This window comes from Nelumbo nucifera, chromosome 1 (genome assembly GCF_055504915.1).
Source record: "Nelumbo nucifera cultivar China Antique chromosome 1, China Antique-T2T, whole genome shotgun sequence".
Classification (NCBI taxonomy): Eukaryota; Viridiplantae; Streptophyta; class Magnoliopsida; order Proteales; family Nelumbonaceae; genus Nelumbo; species Nelumbo nucifera.
Genome location: NC_142649.1, coordinates 52,356,601 through 52,372,065, shown reverse-complemented (window position 1 = coordinate 52,372,065; position 15,465 = coordinate 52,356,601). Strand labels below are relative to the sequence as shown.

The following is a 15,465-nucleotide window of genomic DNA, read 5'->3' as shown; positions in this document are numbered from 1 at the left end:
GGATGCTGAAACATAGTGGAAATTGGTTGAAAGGAATAGGGTCTTTGAGTTTTTACAGGGCTGAACTCTGAATATGACATTACAAAGCAAAACATCTTGTCCAAGGAAGATGTTTCATTGTCACAAGCATATGCTTTGGTCAGCAGTGAAGAAAGTAGGAGGCAAGTGCAGGTTCAAGGAGTCAGTATCAATGATCATTTTGCAAATATGGGAATTAAACCCAAAGGGGTTACAGGAGCTCACAGTGGCACAGGAAAGAAGGAAGTGGTGTGTGAATATTGTAAGAAGCCGAAACACACAAAGGACAAGTGCTGGAAATTGCATCCCAATCTTGTTCCTATCAGATTCCAGAAAAAGAATGATAGTAGAAAGACAAGAAGTGCACATGCAGCCACAAGCACAGATACAGAGGTTGAGTCTACCAGTGCACAGTTGGCAGCCATGAAAGCTGAATATAAGAAGTTTGGAAAGATGATCAGTCAACTTGAAGGTGTAACTTCATCATCCAACCCTTCTGGAAGTCCAACCACCATCGCATTTGTTCACTCAGGTATAAGGGCTTCTGCTAACCATGCATCCACCTCAGGTAAATCTCAAAACCCCTTGGATCATAGACTCAGGTGCTTCTGATCACATGACCAACCTTTCAACTTTGTTTGTTTCATATGATTTACTTCCTGGTCGTGACAAAATCACCTTAGCTGATGGTTCTCTTGCCCCTATTTCTGGCAAAGGAACTGCCAAGGCTACAGACTCCTTACTCTTATCTTCCACTCTTCATGTACCTAAATTAAATACCAACTTATTATCTGTAAGTAGCTTGACCAAGTCATTGAACTGTTTTGTAACCTTTTTCCCTTCTCACTGTGTGTTTCAGGACCTGAAGTCTCAGAAGGTGATTGGGAGTGGCCATGAAGCGAATGGAATATACTTGCTCGACACCCCTGGCCAATGCTTTGATCATCCCAAGAATGTTGCTTTTGGTTCTACTTTTCCAGAGTCTGTCAATCAAATTATGTTGAGTCATTGTCGGTTGGGTCATTTACCTTTTTCTGCTTTAAGTCATTTGTTTCCCAAACTGTTTAAGGGAGTCAGTGTGTCCAGTTTCAATTGTGAGTCCTGTCAGTTGTCAAAGCATTGTAGAAAAAATTACCCTGTGAGCAATAAAAGATCCTCTTTTCCTTTTCATATTGTGCACTCTGATGTGTGGGGACCTTACCACTTATCCTCTATGGGGGGTTACAAATATTTTATCCTGTTTATTGATGACTTTTCTAGATTCACTTGGATATACTTAATGAAATCCCGGGATGAAGTCCCAAGACTTGTGAGGCAATTTCATGAGCTTGTTTTAACTCAATTTGATACCAGAATTAAGGTTTTCAGAGCTGACAATGCAAAAGAGTATTTTGAGAAGAGTTTATCCTTGTATCTCTCTGACATGGGGGTTATTCATCAAAGCTCCTGTGTTAGAACCCCTGAACAAAATGGAGTTGCTGAGAGGAAAAATAGACATATTGTTGAAGTTGCAAGGAACCTTTTGTTTGCCTCACATGTTCCCACAAGATTTTGGGGTGATGCTGTACTTACTGCTACCTATCTCATAAACCGTATGCCATCCAGGGTTTTAGGGTTTAAATCCCCTTCTGTCTTCTTCATCCAGACAAGGATCTCTTCCCAATTCCTCTTTGTGTGTTTGGCTGTACCTGCTATGTTCACATTCCAAGTGTGCAGAGACATAAGTTTGAACCGAAAGCCCACAAATGCATCTTCCTTGGTTACTCCCCCACACAAAAGGGTTATTATTGTTTTGATCCAAAGACTGGCACCCGACATGTCTCTATGGATGTTACCTTTGATGAACTTTCTCCTTTTTATGGTTCCTCTCAGGAAGGACATTGTCCACAGGGGGAGAGTCTGTCACAAGTTTTTGCTCTTCCTCTTCCTGTCCCAGTTGAGTCTCTTAACAAACATGTATCCTCACCAAACGAATCAAAAGAGGATCAATCACTTCATACCTCTTGTCCTAGTGCCCCTATTTATTTACCTCCTCGTCCTACCCATAATCCCAAAGTGTATCAAAGGCAGAGATCCAGGAATGAGCAAGTAGTTTCCCTTACAACAGATGAGGCTCATACATTCCCAATCACAGATGAGATAACAGGTACTGCTTCAGCTCCTTTGGAATCATCCTTCCCAGACCTTGATGTCCCCATGCTGTTAGGAAAAGGAAGTGGAAGTGTACTGCACACTGCATTTCCAAACACCTTTCTTATGACCTGCTTTCTCCTTCATACTTTGCCTACCTCTCTTCTGTTGCTTCTAACCCCATTCCTAGGTCTGTCTCAGAAGCTATTGGAATTCCAGAATTGAGAGATGCCATGAAGACTGAAATGGATGCTCTACATGCAAATGGTACTTGGGAGGTGGTGGATTTGCCTGAAGGGAAGGATCCAATTGGGTGCAAGTGGGTTTTTACCATTAAATACAGAGTTGATGGAACTATTGAGAGGTACAAGGCCAGACTTGTTGCAAAAGGCTACACACAGACATATGGGATTGACTACCTGGAGACTTTTGCCCCTGTTGCCAAGATGACATCTGTGAGGGTTCTTTTATCTTTGGCAGTTCACTTTGATTGGCCTCTCTATCAGTTAAATGTAAAGAATGCATTTCTGAATGGTGACTTACATGAGGAGGTCTACATGTGTCTTCCTCCAGGAATGTATGGGAAAGATATGCAAGGAAATGTATGTAAATTGAAGAAATCACTTTATGGTCTCAAACAATCTCCTAGAGCCTAGTTTGAGAGATTTAGAGCTGCACTTGTTAAATTCGGCTATGTTCAGACACAGTCAGATCATACTCTGTTTGTGAAGAAAAGTGGATCTCTAGCAGTGTATCTCATTGTGTATGTTGATGACATTATAGTGACTGGTGATGATGCCTCAGGCATTCTGGCCCTTAAGTCTTTCCTCCATACAGAATTTGAGATTAAGGATTTGGGGGAGTTGAGATACTTCCTTAGCATAGAAGTTGCCAGATCCAAGGATGGAATTCTTATTTCCCAAAGGAAACATGTCCTTGATTTGTTGTCTGAAACTGGAAAACTAGGTGCAAGACCAGCTGCAACTCCCATTGATATGAGTCACAAACTTTCAGCTTCGGATGGAACTTTGTTGGAAGACAAAGGGGTCTTTCAAAGACTTCTTGGGAAGCTTCTGTACCTGTGCATGACTAGGCCAGATATTGCGTATGCTGTCAGTTGCATTAGCCAGTTCATGCATGCTCCTAGAGATACTCATATAGCAGCAGTAGAACGGATTTTGTGCTATCTGAAAGGCTCTCCAAGAAAAGGAATTCTATTTACCAAGCATGGTCATCTGAAACTTGAAGCCTATACTGATGCTGATTGGGCTGGAAATATTGATGATAGAAGATCTACTTCAGGGTATTGCAATTTGGTGGTTGGTAATGTTGTCTCTTGGAGGAGTAAGAAACAATCTGTTGTGGCCCGATCCTCCGCAGAAGCAGAGTATAGAGCCATGGCACATGGATTCTCGGAATTGTTGTGGCTAAGGTCCTTAATGGAAGAACTTGGGATTGATCATGACAAACCCATGATGTTGTACTGTGATAATCAGGCTGCCATCAACATTGCTCACAACCCGGTACAACATGATCGAACCAAACATATTGAGGTTGATCGACACTTTATTCGAGAAAGAGTCTCCTCCGGTGAAGTGTGTCTTCCATTCATTACTTTTGAAGGACAATTGGCAGATTTTCTCACCAAAGGCATTTCCAAGGCAAGACTTCAACATGACACTGGCAAGCTAGGCATGATTAACATCTATGCTCAACTTGAGGGGGAGTGTAGAGGAGATGGGCCGAATGGCCCATAGACTGTCATTTCATGTTATGTTATGTTTCTCTTTGTTATGGGCCTTATTCTGAGCCCATACTCTATAATGTTCTGTTTTTTGTATTTTTCTACCCACTCAAGGGCCTCTTTGTAATTTATCAAAGATTAACACCTTAATAAAATGTTTAGAGTGTTAGAGTGAGGTTAAGTTCGAAACTCTCACTCTCTAACACTCATTCCCGCCAGCTCTCTCTCTCTTCTCTTCTTCTCTTGTTTGTTTAGTTTCTATTTTGCATCTAATATCAAACAGTTCCATACATCAAGTGAACTGTTTTTCAACTAGCATCAAAGGTTCTTCTGCCTGTACACCGATTTCTTCTAACAGAGAACAGATCTAGAGAAGTTCTGAAACTCCATGTGTCATGGCCCTATATTCCGCTTCTGCACTTGATCTTGCCACAACTGTTTGTCTTTTACTCTTCCATGAAACTAGGTTACCCCCAACTAGGGTGCACACTCCTGAAGTTGATCTTCTGTCATCAATAGACATGTTCATGGGCCGGGTAGCCCGACGGCCCGGCCCGGCCCTGCCCGCACCCCGGCCGGGCTTGGTCATATAATTAGGCCCGCGGGCCTGACCTCGGGCTTAACACAGTAAGCCCGACTGTGTTTCAGGCCGGGCTCGGGATTTGTCAAAAAAGCCAAGCCCGAGCCCGGCCCGGCCTGACTCAGTATTATATATTTTATAAAATATATAATATGTATTTTATATATTATATAAAATATATAAATAATATAATATTTATAATTTAATATATATATATTATTCTTTTCTTTATAATTTCAATCAATTTCTCTCTCTATTCAGCTACTTCAACATTAATAATAATAATAGTATAGGCTAAATTTCGGGCCCGGGCCCAGGCTCGGGCTTCGGGCTTTTTATGAGAGCCGGTCTTGGGCCCAAGTTGTAGGCCCAATGGTCGGGCCAGGCTCGGGCTCAAGCCTTAAAAAAATTTGTTAATACACAGTAAAAGCCCGGTCCGAGCCCGGCCCGGCCCGGCCCATGAACAGGTCTAGTCATCAAGGCATCCTGCCCAATCCGCATCTGTATAGGTCTCTAGCTTCAGTTGTCCATGATCAGTAAACAATATGCCTATGCCTGGATGTCCCTTCAAATATGCAAGGATCCTGTCAACTGCCTTCCAGTGCTGATCTCGTGGAGCATGCATGTATCGACTCACTACACTTACTGCATAGGAGATGTCCGGTCTTGTCATACACAAGTATAGTAGCCGACCCACAAGTCTTTGGTATCTCCCAAGGTCCTTCACTGGTTCACCTTCTGATGCACTGATTCTATGGTTTTGATCAATGGGGGTGCTAGCAGCCTTTGTTCCAAGCTTCCCTATCTCTTGGAGAAGGTCCAAGACATACTTCCTTTGAGAGAGAAAAATTCCATGTTTCGATCTTGCAACTTCAATGCCTAAGAAGTATCTTAGTACTCCAAGATCCTTAATCTCAAATTCCTTATGCAGGTTCCTCTTCAGACTATCAATCTCACTCAGATCATTCCCAGTGACAACAATGTCATCCACATAAACAATTAGGATTGACACCAAATATCCCCTGCGCTTCACAAACAAGTGTGATCAGATTGAGTTTGAGTGTAGCCAAAAACAATCAGGGCCTTTCTGAATCTATCGAACCATGCTCTGGGAGATTGTTTCAAGCCATATAGTGACTTCTTCAGCTTGCACACCTTTCCCTTTTCAGCATTATCATAAAAACCATCTGGAAGATCCATATACACCTCTTCTTGCAGATCCCCATTTAGGAAAGCATTATTTACATCCAGTTGAAACAAGGGCCAAGAGTATGAGGCAGCAAGAGAAAGGAGTATCCAAACAGAGGTCATCTTTGCAACTAGTGCAAATGTCTCTAGATAATCAATGTCATAGGTCTATGTGTACCCTTTTGCAACAAGTCTTGCCTTGTACCTCTCTATACTTCCATCTGCTTTATACTTTACTATGTAAACCCATCTGCATCCAACTGTCTCCTTGCCTTCTGGTAGGTCCACAATCTCCCATGTCTGATTCTTAATCAAAGCCTCCATCTCTTCCTGCATAGTTGTCTTCTACTCAAGTTTGGAGAAAGCCTCACTAACACCCTTGGGTATAGACACTGAATCAAGAAAAGAGAGAAAAGCACGATAGGAAGGAGAAAGTCCACTATAGGATAAGTACTATGAGATACAATGAGCAGTGCACTTTCTCTTCCCTTTTCTAAGAGCAATTGGGAGATCAAGGTTATCTGTAACAGTGTCAGTAGGATCAATGGGAACTGAAATAGTGGGATCAAGAGGAATACTTGAATCTGTATCAGCCGAATCTAGAGTCTCCAAGGGATCGACAGGAAGTGGTGTGAGTTCTGCTGTAGTGGAATCAACCGCCTTATGAAGTCTCTGCCGTGAGTAATGCTGTGAAATGGAACGCAAAGGAGGTGGCAAGGTGGGTGACATCAGGTGGTGGTCAAGCATAGGAGTAGACACAGAAACTGGAACTGGGAGAGGGATAGACTGCTGACTTACTTCCCCAAAACACTCCCCCTGAGAAGGATCCTTTGAGAAGAAGTACGTAGATTCAAAAAAGGTAACATCCATAGTAACATACCGGTTCCCAGAGACTGAATCATAGCAGCAGTACCCTTTCTGATTCTCTGCATATCCAAGGAAAACACATTTATTTGCCTTGGGATCAAGCTTCGAACGGTAAGGGCCAAGAATATGTGCAAAGCAGACACATCCAAACACCCTTAGAGGAATATGAAACATCTCCCCCTGAGGAAAAAGAAGGCTGAATGGGGTCCTGAATCCGAGTACACGAGAGGGCACTCTGTTAATCAGATATATTGCCGTGAGAACTGCATCACCCCAAAAACGAACCGGAACTATGGCTGTGATCATCATGCTTCTTGCTGTCTCAACGATGTGTCTGTTCTTCCTCTCTACAACACCATTCTGCTATGGACTATAGGAGCAACTGCTCTGATGGACAACACCATACTCAAACAGATACGAGGCAAGATGTCTCAAAATATTCCCTAGCATTGTCAGATCTGAACATCTTTATTCTTGTCCCAAACTGTGTTAGTACCATCTGGTAGAATTGCCTCACCAAGGATGGTACTTCATCGCATGATTTCATCAGGTAAATCCAGGAATATCGAGAGAAATCATCCACAAACAGGAGAAAATAGCGATAGCCGCCCATAGAGGGAACATGATAAGGGCCCCACACATCCGAATGAATAACATCAAAGGGAGAAGAACATCTTTTATTAGTAGGTTTAAAAGAGTGTCTACAATGCTTTCCAAGTTCACAACCCTCACACTTCAAACTTGACAGACTCACAGACTCAAAACAGTTTTGGAAACAAACAACTCAAAGAAGAAAAGGATAAATGACCCAGACGGTTGTGCCAAAGCATAATCTTACCCACAGATTTTGACTCGCCATCTCTGCAAACATGATGGCTTTGGTGAAGAGGGAGAGCATCCAGGAGGTAGATTCCATTCACTTCACGACCACTCCCAATCGTCCTCTTTGAATCCAAATCCTGCAAAATACAGCGTCCAGGAGAAAAAATCACTAAGCAGTTCAGATTCTTAGTCAAACTACTAGCAGATAACAAATTAGTGCTCAATCTAGGAACATGGAGGACAGAGGGTAAGCAAATAGAATCATTAATCTTGACAGATCCCTTCCCAGCAATAGGAACATGGGATCCATCAGCTGTGGAGACCCTATCTTTGCCAGAACAGAGTTGATAAGAGGAGAAAATAGTGGAGCAATGGGTCATATGCTCTGAGGCTCCAGAGTCTATAATCCAAGGAGATCTCTCCTTACCTGAAGCAGAAACATAGTTTGCAGTGACATGTGAACTACCTGTGTGGGCAAAGGAGGTAGAGTGAGCTCCACCTGTGCTACCTGTACCTTGTTGTCCGCTTACGGCTGAACTGGAACTAGCTATATCCCTTTGATTCAGAAGTAACCCAAACCTCTCAAGCTCGGCCCTTACTACAGCAGCTGCAACGGACTCCAAAGCAGCTGTAGTAGGGGGGGCCGGAGTATCACCAGTAACTGCCATGTGCTCATTTCCTTTCTTATTCTTCAATCTGGTCGGCACAAGATGTGGGTGAAGCTTCCAACAAGTGTTTCTTGTATGCTTAGGATTCTTACAGTAGTCACAGACCAAGTCCCTTTTGTCTTCCTTTTTGTTTTCATTGCCATTCTGTTTAGATTTCACAGCACTTACCATAGCAAACTGATCAGAACTGAGATTTTTCATCATTACATCCCTCCTGCACTCCTCTCCTGACACAAAGGCATATGCTTGGGAGAGAGTGACATTGTCCCTAGAAAGAAGATGCTGTCGTGCAATGTCATACTCAGGGTTAAGGCCAGCAAGGAATTCGAACACCCTATACTTCTCTAAATGTCTTTGATAGGTAGCTGCATCCTTGGTGGTTTCCCAAGCAAAGGTCTCTAGATGGTCGATCTCCTGCCACAGGGTCTTAAGGACTGAAAAATAGGCTGCAATAGATCTATCTCCCTGCCTTGTGGCAATAATTTGATTTCTCAGTTGACAAGCCCTAGCAACATTCTCCCTTTGTGAATAAGTTTCTGCAACCCCATCCAATATCTCCTTAGCAGTGTTTGCCCATAAAAAATTTTTACTTATATGTGGCAACATAGAATTACACAACCATGTCATTACCATATAATTTTCCTGCACCCATCGGGAGTTGCCAGTTTCGAGTTTCACCTCTTCACCAGTAATATACCCCAATTTTCCACGAGCCCCAATGGCCATCTTTGTAGATTGGGACCATTCCAAGTAGTTTGTACCATCCAACCTAACTGTAGTAATGGTCCCAGCTCTGAAGGGGTCTCCAGCACCTCCTCCCACTGGTCTCATTTCATTCTCGGGCTTATATTCAACTCTGTGTCCCTCCATGTATCTCAAAAGAGGTACAGAAAACAACCAAAAAATGCAACAAGAACAAACAGAATACCTTCTGGAACCAACAACACTCCTTTGGTGTCCTAGACTTTCTTTCCACGAAAGATTCCTTTTCGATGGGATGGGAGAAGAGAGAGAAAAAGCAACTACCCTCTCTAGAAGCCTCCAAACCACATGGAACTTGAATCGCCCCTTACAAAAAACCCAGAGGAACCCTAAAAAATTAGGGCGCCACTACCTAGGTCAAAATTGAAGAGACCAACAAAATCAAGACTCCTCCCCTTTCTCCAGTTTTTCCTGATTCTGATGAGAAACCCTAGACCAGCTACAGGGCATACAGATCCATCAAGAAAATCCAAAAACTGGGCTTACCTGAGAGCTTCGATCAGCCTCTTAAATCTCCATTCAGTTGGCCGATCTAGGGCTGCAGGAGTGAATCTCTTCAAGAACCTTCAACCTGCTCTGATACCAAGTAGAAAGCCTTATGTGCTGATTTCAGCCAAGCTTCTTGTGAAAGGAAGAGGAGAAAGTTGGGGGTTTCAGCAATAGACAGAGCAAAAGGGAAGAAAAGGAGAAGAAGGTCGACTAGGATAGTGATACATAACCCTAGCCGCCAGCCCCTCATTCTATTTATAATTAACTTAAATATGGGATATTACAAAGATGCCCCTAGTAGGGCGGCAACTCAACTAAATACTTACAACTTTTAAAAATAAAAGACTAATGGGCCCAAGGCCCAACAACTTCTTAATTTAAAAAAAAAACAAACTAAACATAAATCGGCCCAACATAAATCAGCCCACTCAACACCCCGCACTAGCAGGAACCAAGATCCTCGTGCAATGGACTTCCCTTAATCAATAGATAGAGAAAATACATGCATCCCATGGAGAGGCATAAGATGCAACCTCTCCTTTAAAAAGATTACAGAATCGCAAAGCTAATCAATGTAAAGATTACAAAGTAGACCAATATAAGGAATCCCAAGAAACCCCTTGTTTAGTGAATGAATCAACCAAAGTATTTGTTGTCCTAACCACCCATTGAATTCTGTCATTCTTCTAGTCAGCCTTTGACCTTTTTGAGAAGATCCCTATAGCACCAAATAACAAAATCAAGGTCCAACAGCCAACCCACAACCACCTTAGAATCACCTTCAATTAGTAAATTCTCCACCCCAATCTGGTTTGCAAGCAGGATCCCTTGCCCTTGTAGAGTCTCCTATTCCCACTAGTCCAGAAAACAAGGATAAGATGTTACTGTCCTTACCTCTCAAAACCCCTCCTATCCCAAAAGCTTCCTGGTTACCCTGACTACTGTCAAAATTCAGCTTAACAAAGCCTCCAAAGGAGGTGTCCTCCCTGGTTTAATTCTTCTCCTCTTAGAAGAAGTATTAGCCATTGCTACCCAATTCCTCCAAAGATTATCGAATGAAAAGTTATCAATGAACTTTAAGGTGTTCAACACTTCAGCCAATGAATTGTCCTGTCAAAATGCTTTCCTTGACTTCAGAAAGAACTTCATTCCTTCTCTTGAAAAATTCTGGTATTCCTTAACAGCTGCTCTAATACATCTCCACAGATGCACTTCAGATGGCAGGTTCCATCTGCACCCAAATAAACCAAAAATCCAAATCCAAATAGCTGCAACAAAAGAACAAGATACCAGTAAGTGGTAACAGCCCTCATTCTGAGCTTCGCAAGAGTACACCAATTTGGGGATAAGCCTACTCTCTCTCATTTTATCACTTATTGGAGCTACTCCTAGATTTCTATGGATGGCTTCATTCCTGATCCTATCTTTTCTAATTTTTCCACTCATCCATCTTAGCATTCGCATTTCTACCACACTCATTTTCTGAACATAGCTGGCCTTACAGTTGTTTTATAGAATTATTTTAGCTGGATCTAAGTGGCACTCTCCTACCACACAAAAGTCCAAATGCAGCTCTCCATTTTGCCCAACCTGCTCTAATTCTCTGGGTGACATCCTCCTCAATCTCTCCCCATTATCTCTTGGTCTCCAATCCTAAGTGTATCATGATTTGCACTCCTATTATTACTAAATTTACATGTCAGATCTTCTGCTTTAGTCCTACTTATTTTAAAAGCCTCTTGTTTCTAGGGCATGTATCCATAAGCTTAATTTTGCATTTAATCCTTCATTAAATTCATCAATTAAAACAATGTCATCCGCAAAAAACATGCACCATGGAACTTCTTCGTGAATATGTTTAATCAATTCATCCATGATTAGTGCAAATAGATAAAGGCCAAGTGTTGAACCTTGGTGAAGACCCATTGTAATTGTAAAATCTGAAGTCTCTCCCACTAGTATTCTAACATTGGTCTATATACCTTTTTTCTAAGTAAAAAAGAAAAACCATTAATAGAAAAAAAAAAAGTAGTACATCCATGATATAATAAAAATGGAACAAAAAGAAATACAATTTCAAATCTCCATCTCATGGATTTGTAACCCCACCACGTCCAAAATCTATCTCCTAGAACTTCTCCCAACAGATGAGATACCTTAGGCAATATCAAGGCCAAAAGGCCCAAAACTAAAGCAGGTTTGCCTATTGCCGACCTAGTTGTCCAACATCCATTCCTTGTCTTAAGAGATTCCTCAATTCCTTACTAACATCCTTTTTCTACCATCTCGAAAACCCCCCAACAGAGCAGGAAACCAGCCTCATTTTTGTCTTCCCTTCTTATTATCCCATGTAACTTTCTTCCACCAATCCTTCCGCTCTTCTTCAACCCAATTATTTTCTTTCTCTTCTCCTTCCTCCCACTCCTACCCTCCCTCCCCAACTGGTTCTTTCTTATTCTTTTCCTCAGACTGAAAACCCCAAATTAATCCAGCCCTCTGCAATTTTCAAACAAGCCTTCTAACAAATCAAAACCAAATAAGCTCAAAATCCTTCCACATACAAACAAAAGCCAAAGCCCATTCCTAAGACTTGTCTCCCATCTTTCCAAAACCAATCAGACAGACACCCATCCAAACCACTTACCAAATGCAAATCTCACAGCCTTCCTTCAAGTCCTTCATCAGTAGGAGTTGGCACATCTTTTTTCCAATTCATAGCTCTTCTTGTCTTCTTGACCCTTTTATTTATAAAAACTCCAAATTGGTCTCCCCTTAATCTAGTAAAAACCTTTGAAACTATCACATTTCGGTTCTTATTCCGGTGCTTAAATCTATTCACCACATTAGGTAGGATCTTATCGTTCTTCCTCCCCCCCCCCCATTATCATTAATCCTTTCCAGCTCTATGACTGTGTTCTTCTCAAATACTTGCTCTGCTGACAAGCCCACTTCCTTCTCCACTTCATAGGAAGAACCTTGAACCTCAGAAATTGGAAAATCCTTCCCATCAAAATGGAAGGTGATGCACCAACATCATCATCCATCAACTCCCCAAACTTTTCCAAAGTTTGCACTCAACCCACGTGATCACTTGCAAAATCATGTGGACCACCTTCTCCCAACTGACCAAGATCCTAACAAAACTCAACCCCCTGGTTTTTACTCCCTTCACCCAGTTCATCCATACTAATCTTATGTTGCAACTTTTCTTCCTGTGGACCCCACCTTTTATGTAAAAAGGCACCCTTTTTTACACTCTGCAAAAGTCTTAAAACCTGCCCCTCCATCTCTATTTTCACCTTCCTAAGGAACTTGACCCTCAAGAATCTTACCTTTCTCCATTCTCTCCCCCACAGGTTCTCCATTCTTCCAAGATTCCATCCTCTTCTACCTTGGAGCAACTCTTCCATAAGACCGCTTGCCTTCCAACAAAACCCAAACCTTGAAGGCTTGAACCAGAGACCATCTACAAGCAAGTCCAAAGCTCAAGGAACACCATCAAGTTTTATTCCCTCAATCCTAAGTCTCGCAGAATGGAAATCTTGAAGATTAAAGGCAACAAGAACTCCCCCCCAAAGTTTGTACCAATCTCTTAGGAACGATTTCGTTCCAAACGTTGAAAGGAAGCCCCACCAGTTGTAGAACAAAGCTTCCATCAGAGAAATCCTTCTGGTTGCAGGACATATGCCAAGCTTCCACCATCACCAGACCGTCCACCATTTCCACCATCTCCACTGCAGATAACTCGATATTTTCTTTTTCAAGAACCAGGACTGTCTTCCTACCATCAAAAAGGCTTGAGGCTAACAGAATCCGAAAGCTTAAATTTCTCCACAGATGCTTCCAAAATTCTCCCCTAACCATTTATAACTTCGCCTTCTGTTAAAACAAAATTTCTCACCCAAGCATCTTTCTCCACTTCAAACATCATATTCTGGTTTTTTTGGTGGGATACCTTCTTATGGTAATCTTTCCTTCAAACTCTCCCTGCTCCTCTGGACTTTTCTTGGCTCTAAACCAATGCCCCACTTCTGCCATTATTTATCTTCCACCCTCAGCATAAACTCTTGAAGCCTATCTGTGAAAGTATTCCAACCTGTTTTCTCCCTGTCCTCCAGCACAGATTATCTTCCTCCTATTATTACCAAACTGTTTCATAATAGCAACAAACCACCCTTTAATGTTCCTCATTCCAGCTTCATACTTCTTTCCAGACAAACTCACTGAACTCTTCCATCCTGTTTGTTGATGGAATGAACCGCCCCATCCATGAAACCCTTCAGCCATCCAATTGCTTCCACAAACACGAGAATGGTTGCCCTATTCTCTTCCCTGATTTTCACTGATCACTTCACACTATTTTTGCAATCTTTAAACCGAATTTTTTTGGCTTCGATCTCCAACTCTCCCTTCCTTCAAACTGAGATTTTTCGGCTTCCAAGAGGTTTTCTGTTTTCCATGCATAAACCATCCTTGGCAATCCTTCAAACTGAGATTTTGGCACAAGATATGAACACCACATATGGTGTGATGATATTTCATTGAAGAAGTGATTCCCTAATCTGTTCAGCCTGCCTGAGATTTTGCTTACAAACATTGCCAATCGACAAATGATTTAGCTTGAAAATCCTGATAAAAAAGCTTGGATAAAAACAAATTAAATGGGATATCTGCACTTTTACCTGTATCCATGTCCACCTCAACTCTCAAGTCACAGCAAGCTCTTATAGTAGCAAAGGTAAAGTAGCTATACTCCACAAAAAAAAAAAAAAAAACAAAAATGAAAGAAAAAAAATCCTCTCAGCTAAATATGGCAAGCTTCTGAAAAAGCTGTTTGCCTCAGCCAATAAAGGAACAAGAAGCCCAAAAATGCTAATAGTTTAATTCCGTAAAATCTGGTCTTATAAACTGACTCATGAATATCATAAATCATAAGATTTGATAACTATGGTTCAAACCACAACAGGTAGAAAAATCCTCCTTGTGGCATTTCAATCAACAATAGGTAGAAAAATCCCTCAGTTGGCTAAGAAGTTCTAGATAGTTCAGGATCTGCTGTGAAAAACCTAAACAGGAACATATCTAATTAGGTCAACTAAATAATTAAACTTTCTTATGACACCTCCGCAATTTTTTCCTGATTAGTAACAGAATAATATATTAGCCTAGATAACCATGATACCCCTCAACTTTTTGGTTGTTAAGTTAATGAAATTTCAGTGAATACAAGATGGGGGTGGTGATGATGATATTCATTTTATGAATAACATGATCGTACAAATAAATATAACTAGACTGGATAAATGGTGAAAATGATGTGAATACCTGTCATACAAACGAGCAGCTTCTTCTTGTGATCCAACAGTACCCAAGTGGATTTGCTTCTTGTCAACTTTTATTGCTGCTTGCCATTTCATATTCTTAAAATAGACACCTCTCATTACACAAGGTTCCTGGTCTTCAAAATGTTTTCTCCGATGTCGCTTTCTGCGTTTGACTCCTTGACCTAGAAATAGAAGCTGCAAAGTTCAGTGCATGGCAGCATAAAGAACTCTTTCCCATTCTATATATTGGAGTACGTGTAGGCATGCCTATATGAGGAGTGTTTTCAACTAAAAAAGTGCAGACGATCACAAAATACCTTATTTAATAAATGTCATCGAGAAAATTAATGGATATGTGGTCATCAAAAAATAAATTATAAGGAAGAAAAATGTGTTTCTCAGTAACATACATAGTTTTCAAGGCACCAAAGAAAGGCTAGCCGACAGGAGTGCACTTTGTCACTTAGTTGCATAATTTGTTTGTTTCTTAATAAAAACCACGAATTCTAGGCTAATTCCCTAGGTTCCATCACAAACAGCAACTATCTTTTACCAGTAATTGTCTGTAATATATTCATAAAAAATGTATAAACTTCATTTACCATATAGAAAATCAACAATTCATGAAAAAGAATGGAAAAAAAGAAAAGAAATTTCAGAAAATAGAGGGACTGAGCCCCTATTTTTTGTCCTAGGAAAGAAGAAAATAAATGATGAAAAAAGAAGATCAATATGTATCGATTGGATAAAATCTTGAGTTTTTCCACAAAAGAAATTTCAGAAAACAGAGTTTCCTTGCTTATCAATTCAGTTATTAAAGTCATTGAGGGTTAAAGACAGTATACACGTTCATTGAACCCTAATCAAAACAAA

General features: G+C 41.1%; 1 protein-coding gene across 5 annotated transcripts in view; it reads right to left on the bottom strand.

Annotated features, from left to right (window-relative positions):
- Positions 1–15,465, bottom strand: part of LOC104586961 (Integrase-type DNA-binding superfamily protein) — a 55,802-nt gene that overhangs the window by 10,072 nt on the left and 30,265 nt on the right. For all 5 annotated transcript variants that reach the window (XM_010244368.3, XM_019195949.2, XM_019195950.2 and 2 more), the window contains exon 5: positions 14,594–14,774. In XM_010244368.3, the coding sequence (XP_010242670.1) occupies positions 14,594–14,774 (181 nt within the window). The remainder of the gene's footprint in view (positions 1–14,593; positions 14,775–15,465) is intronic.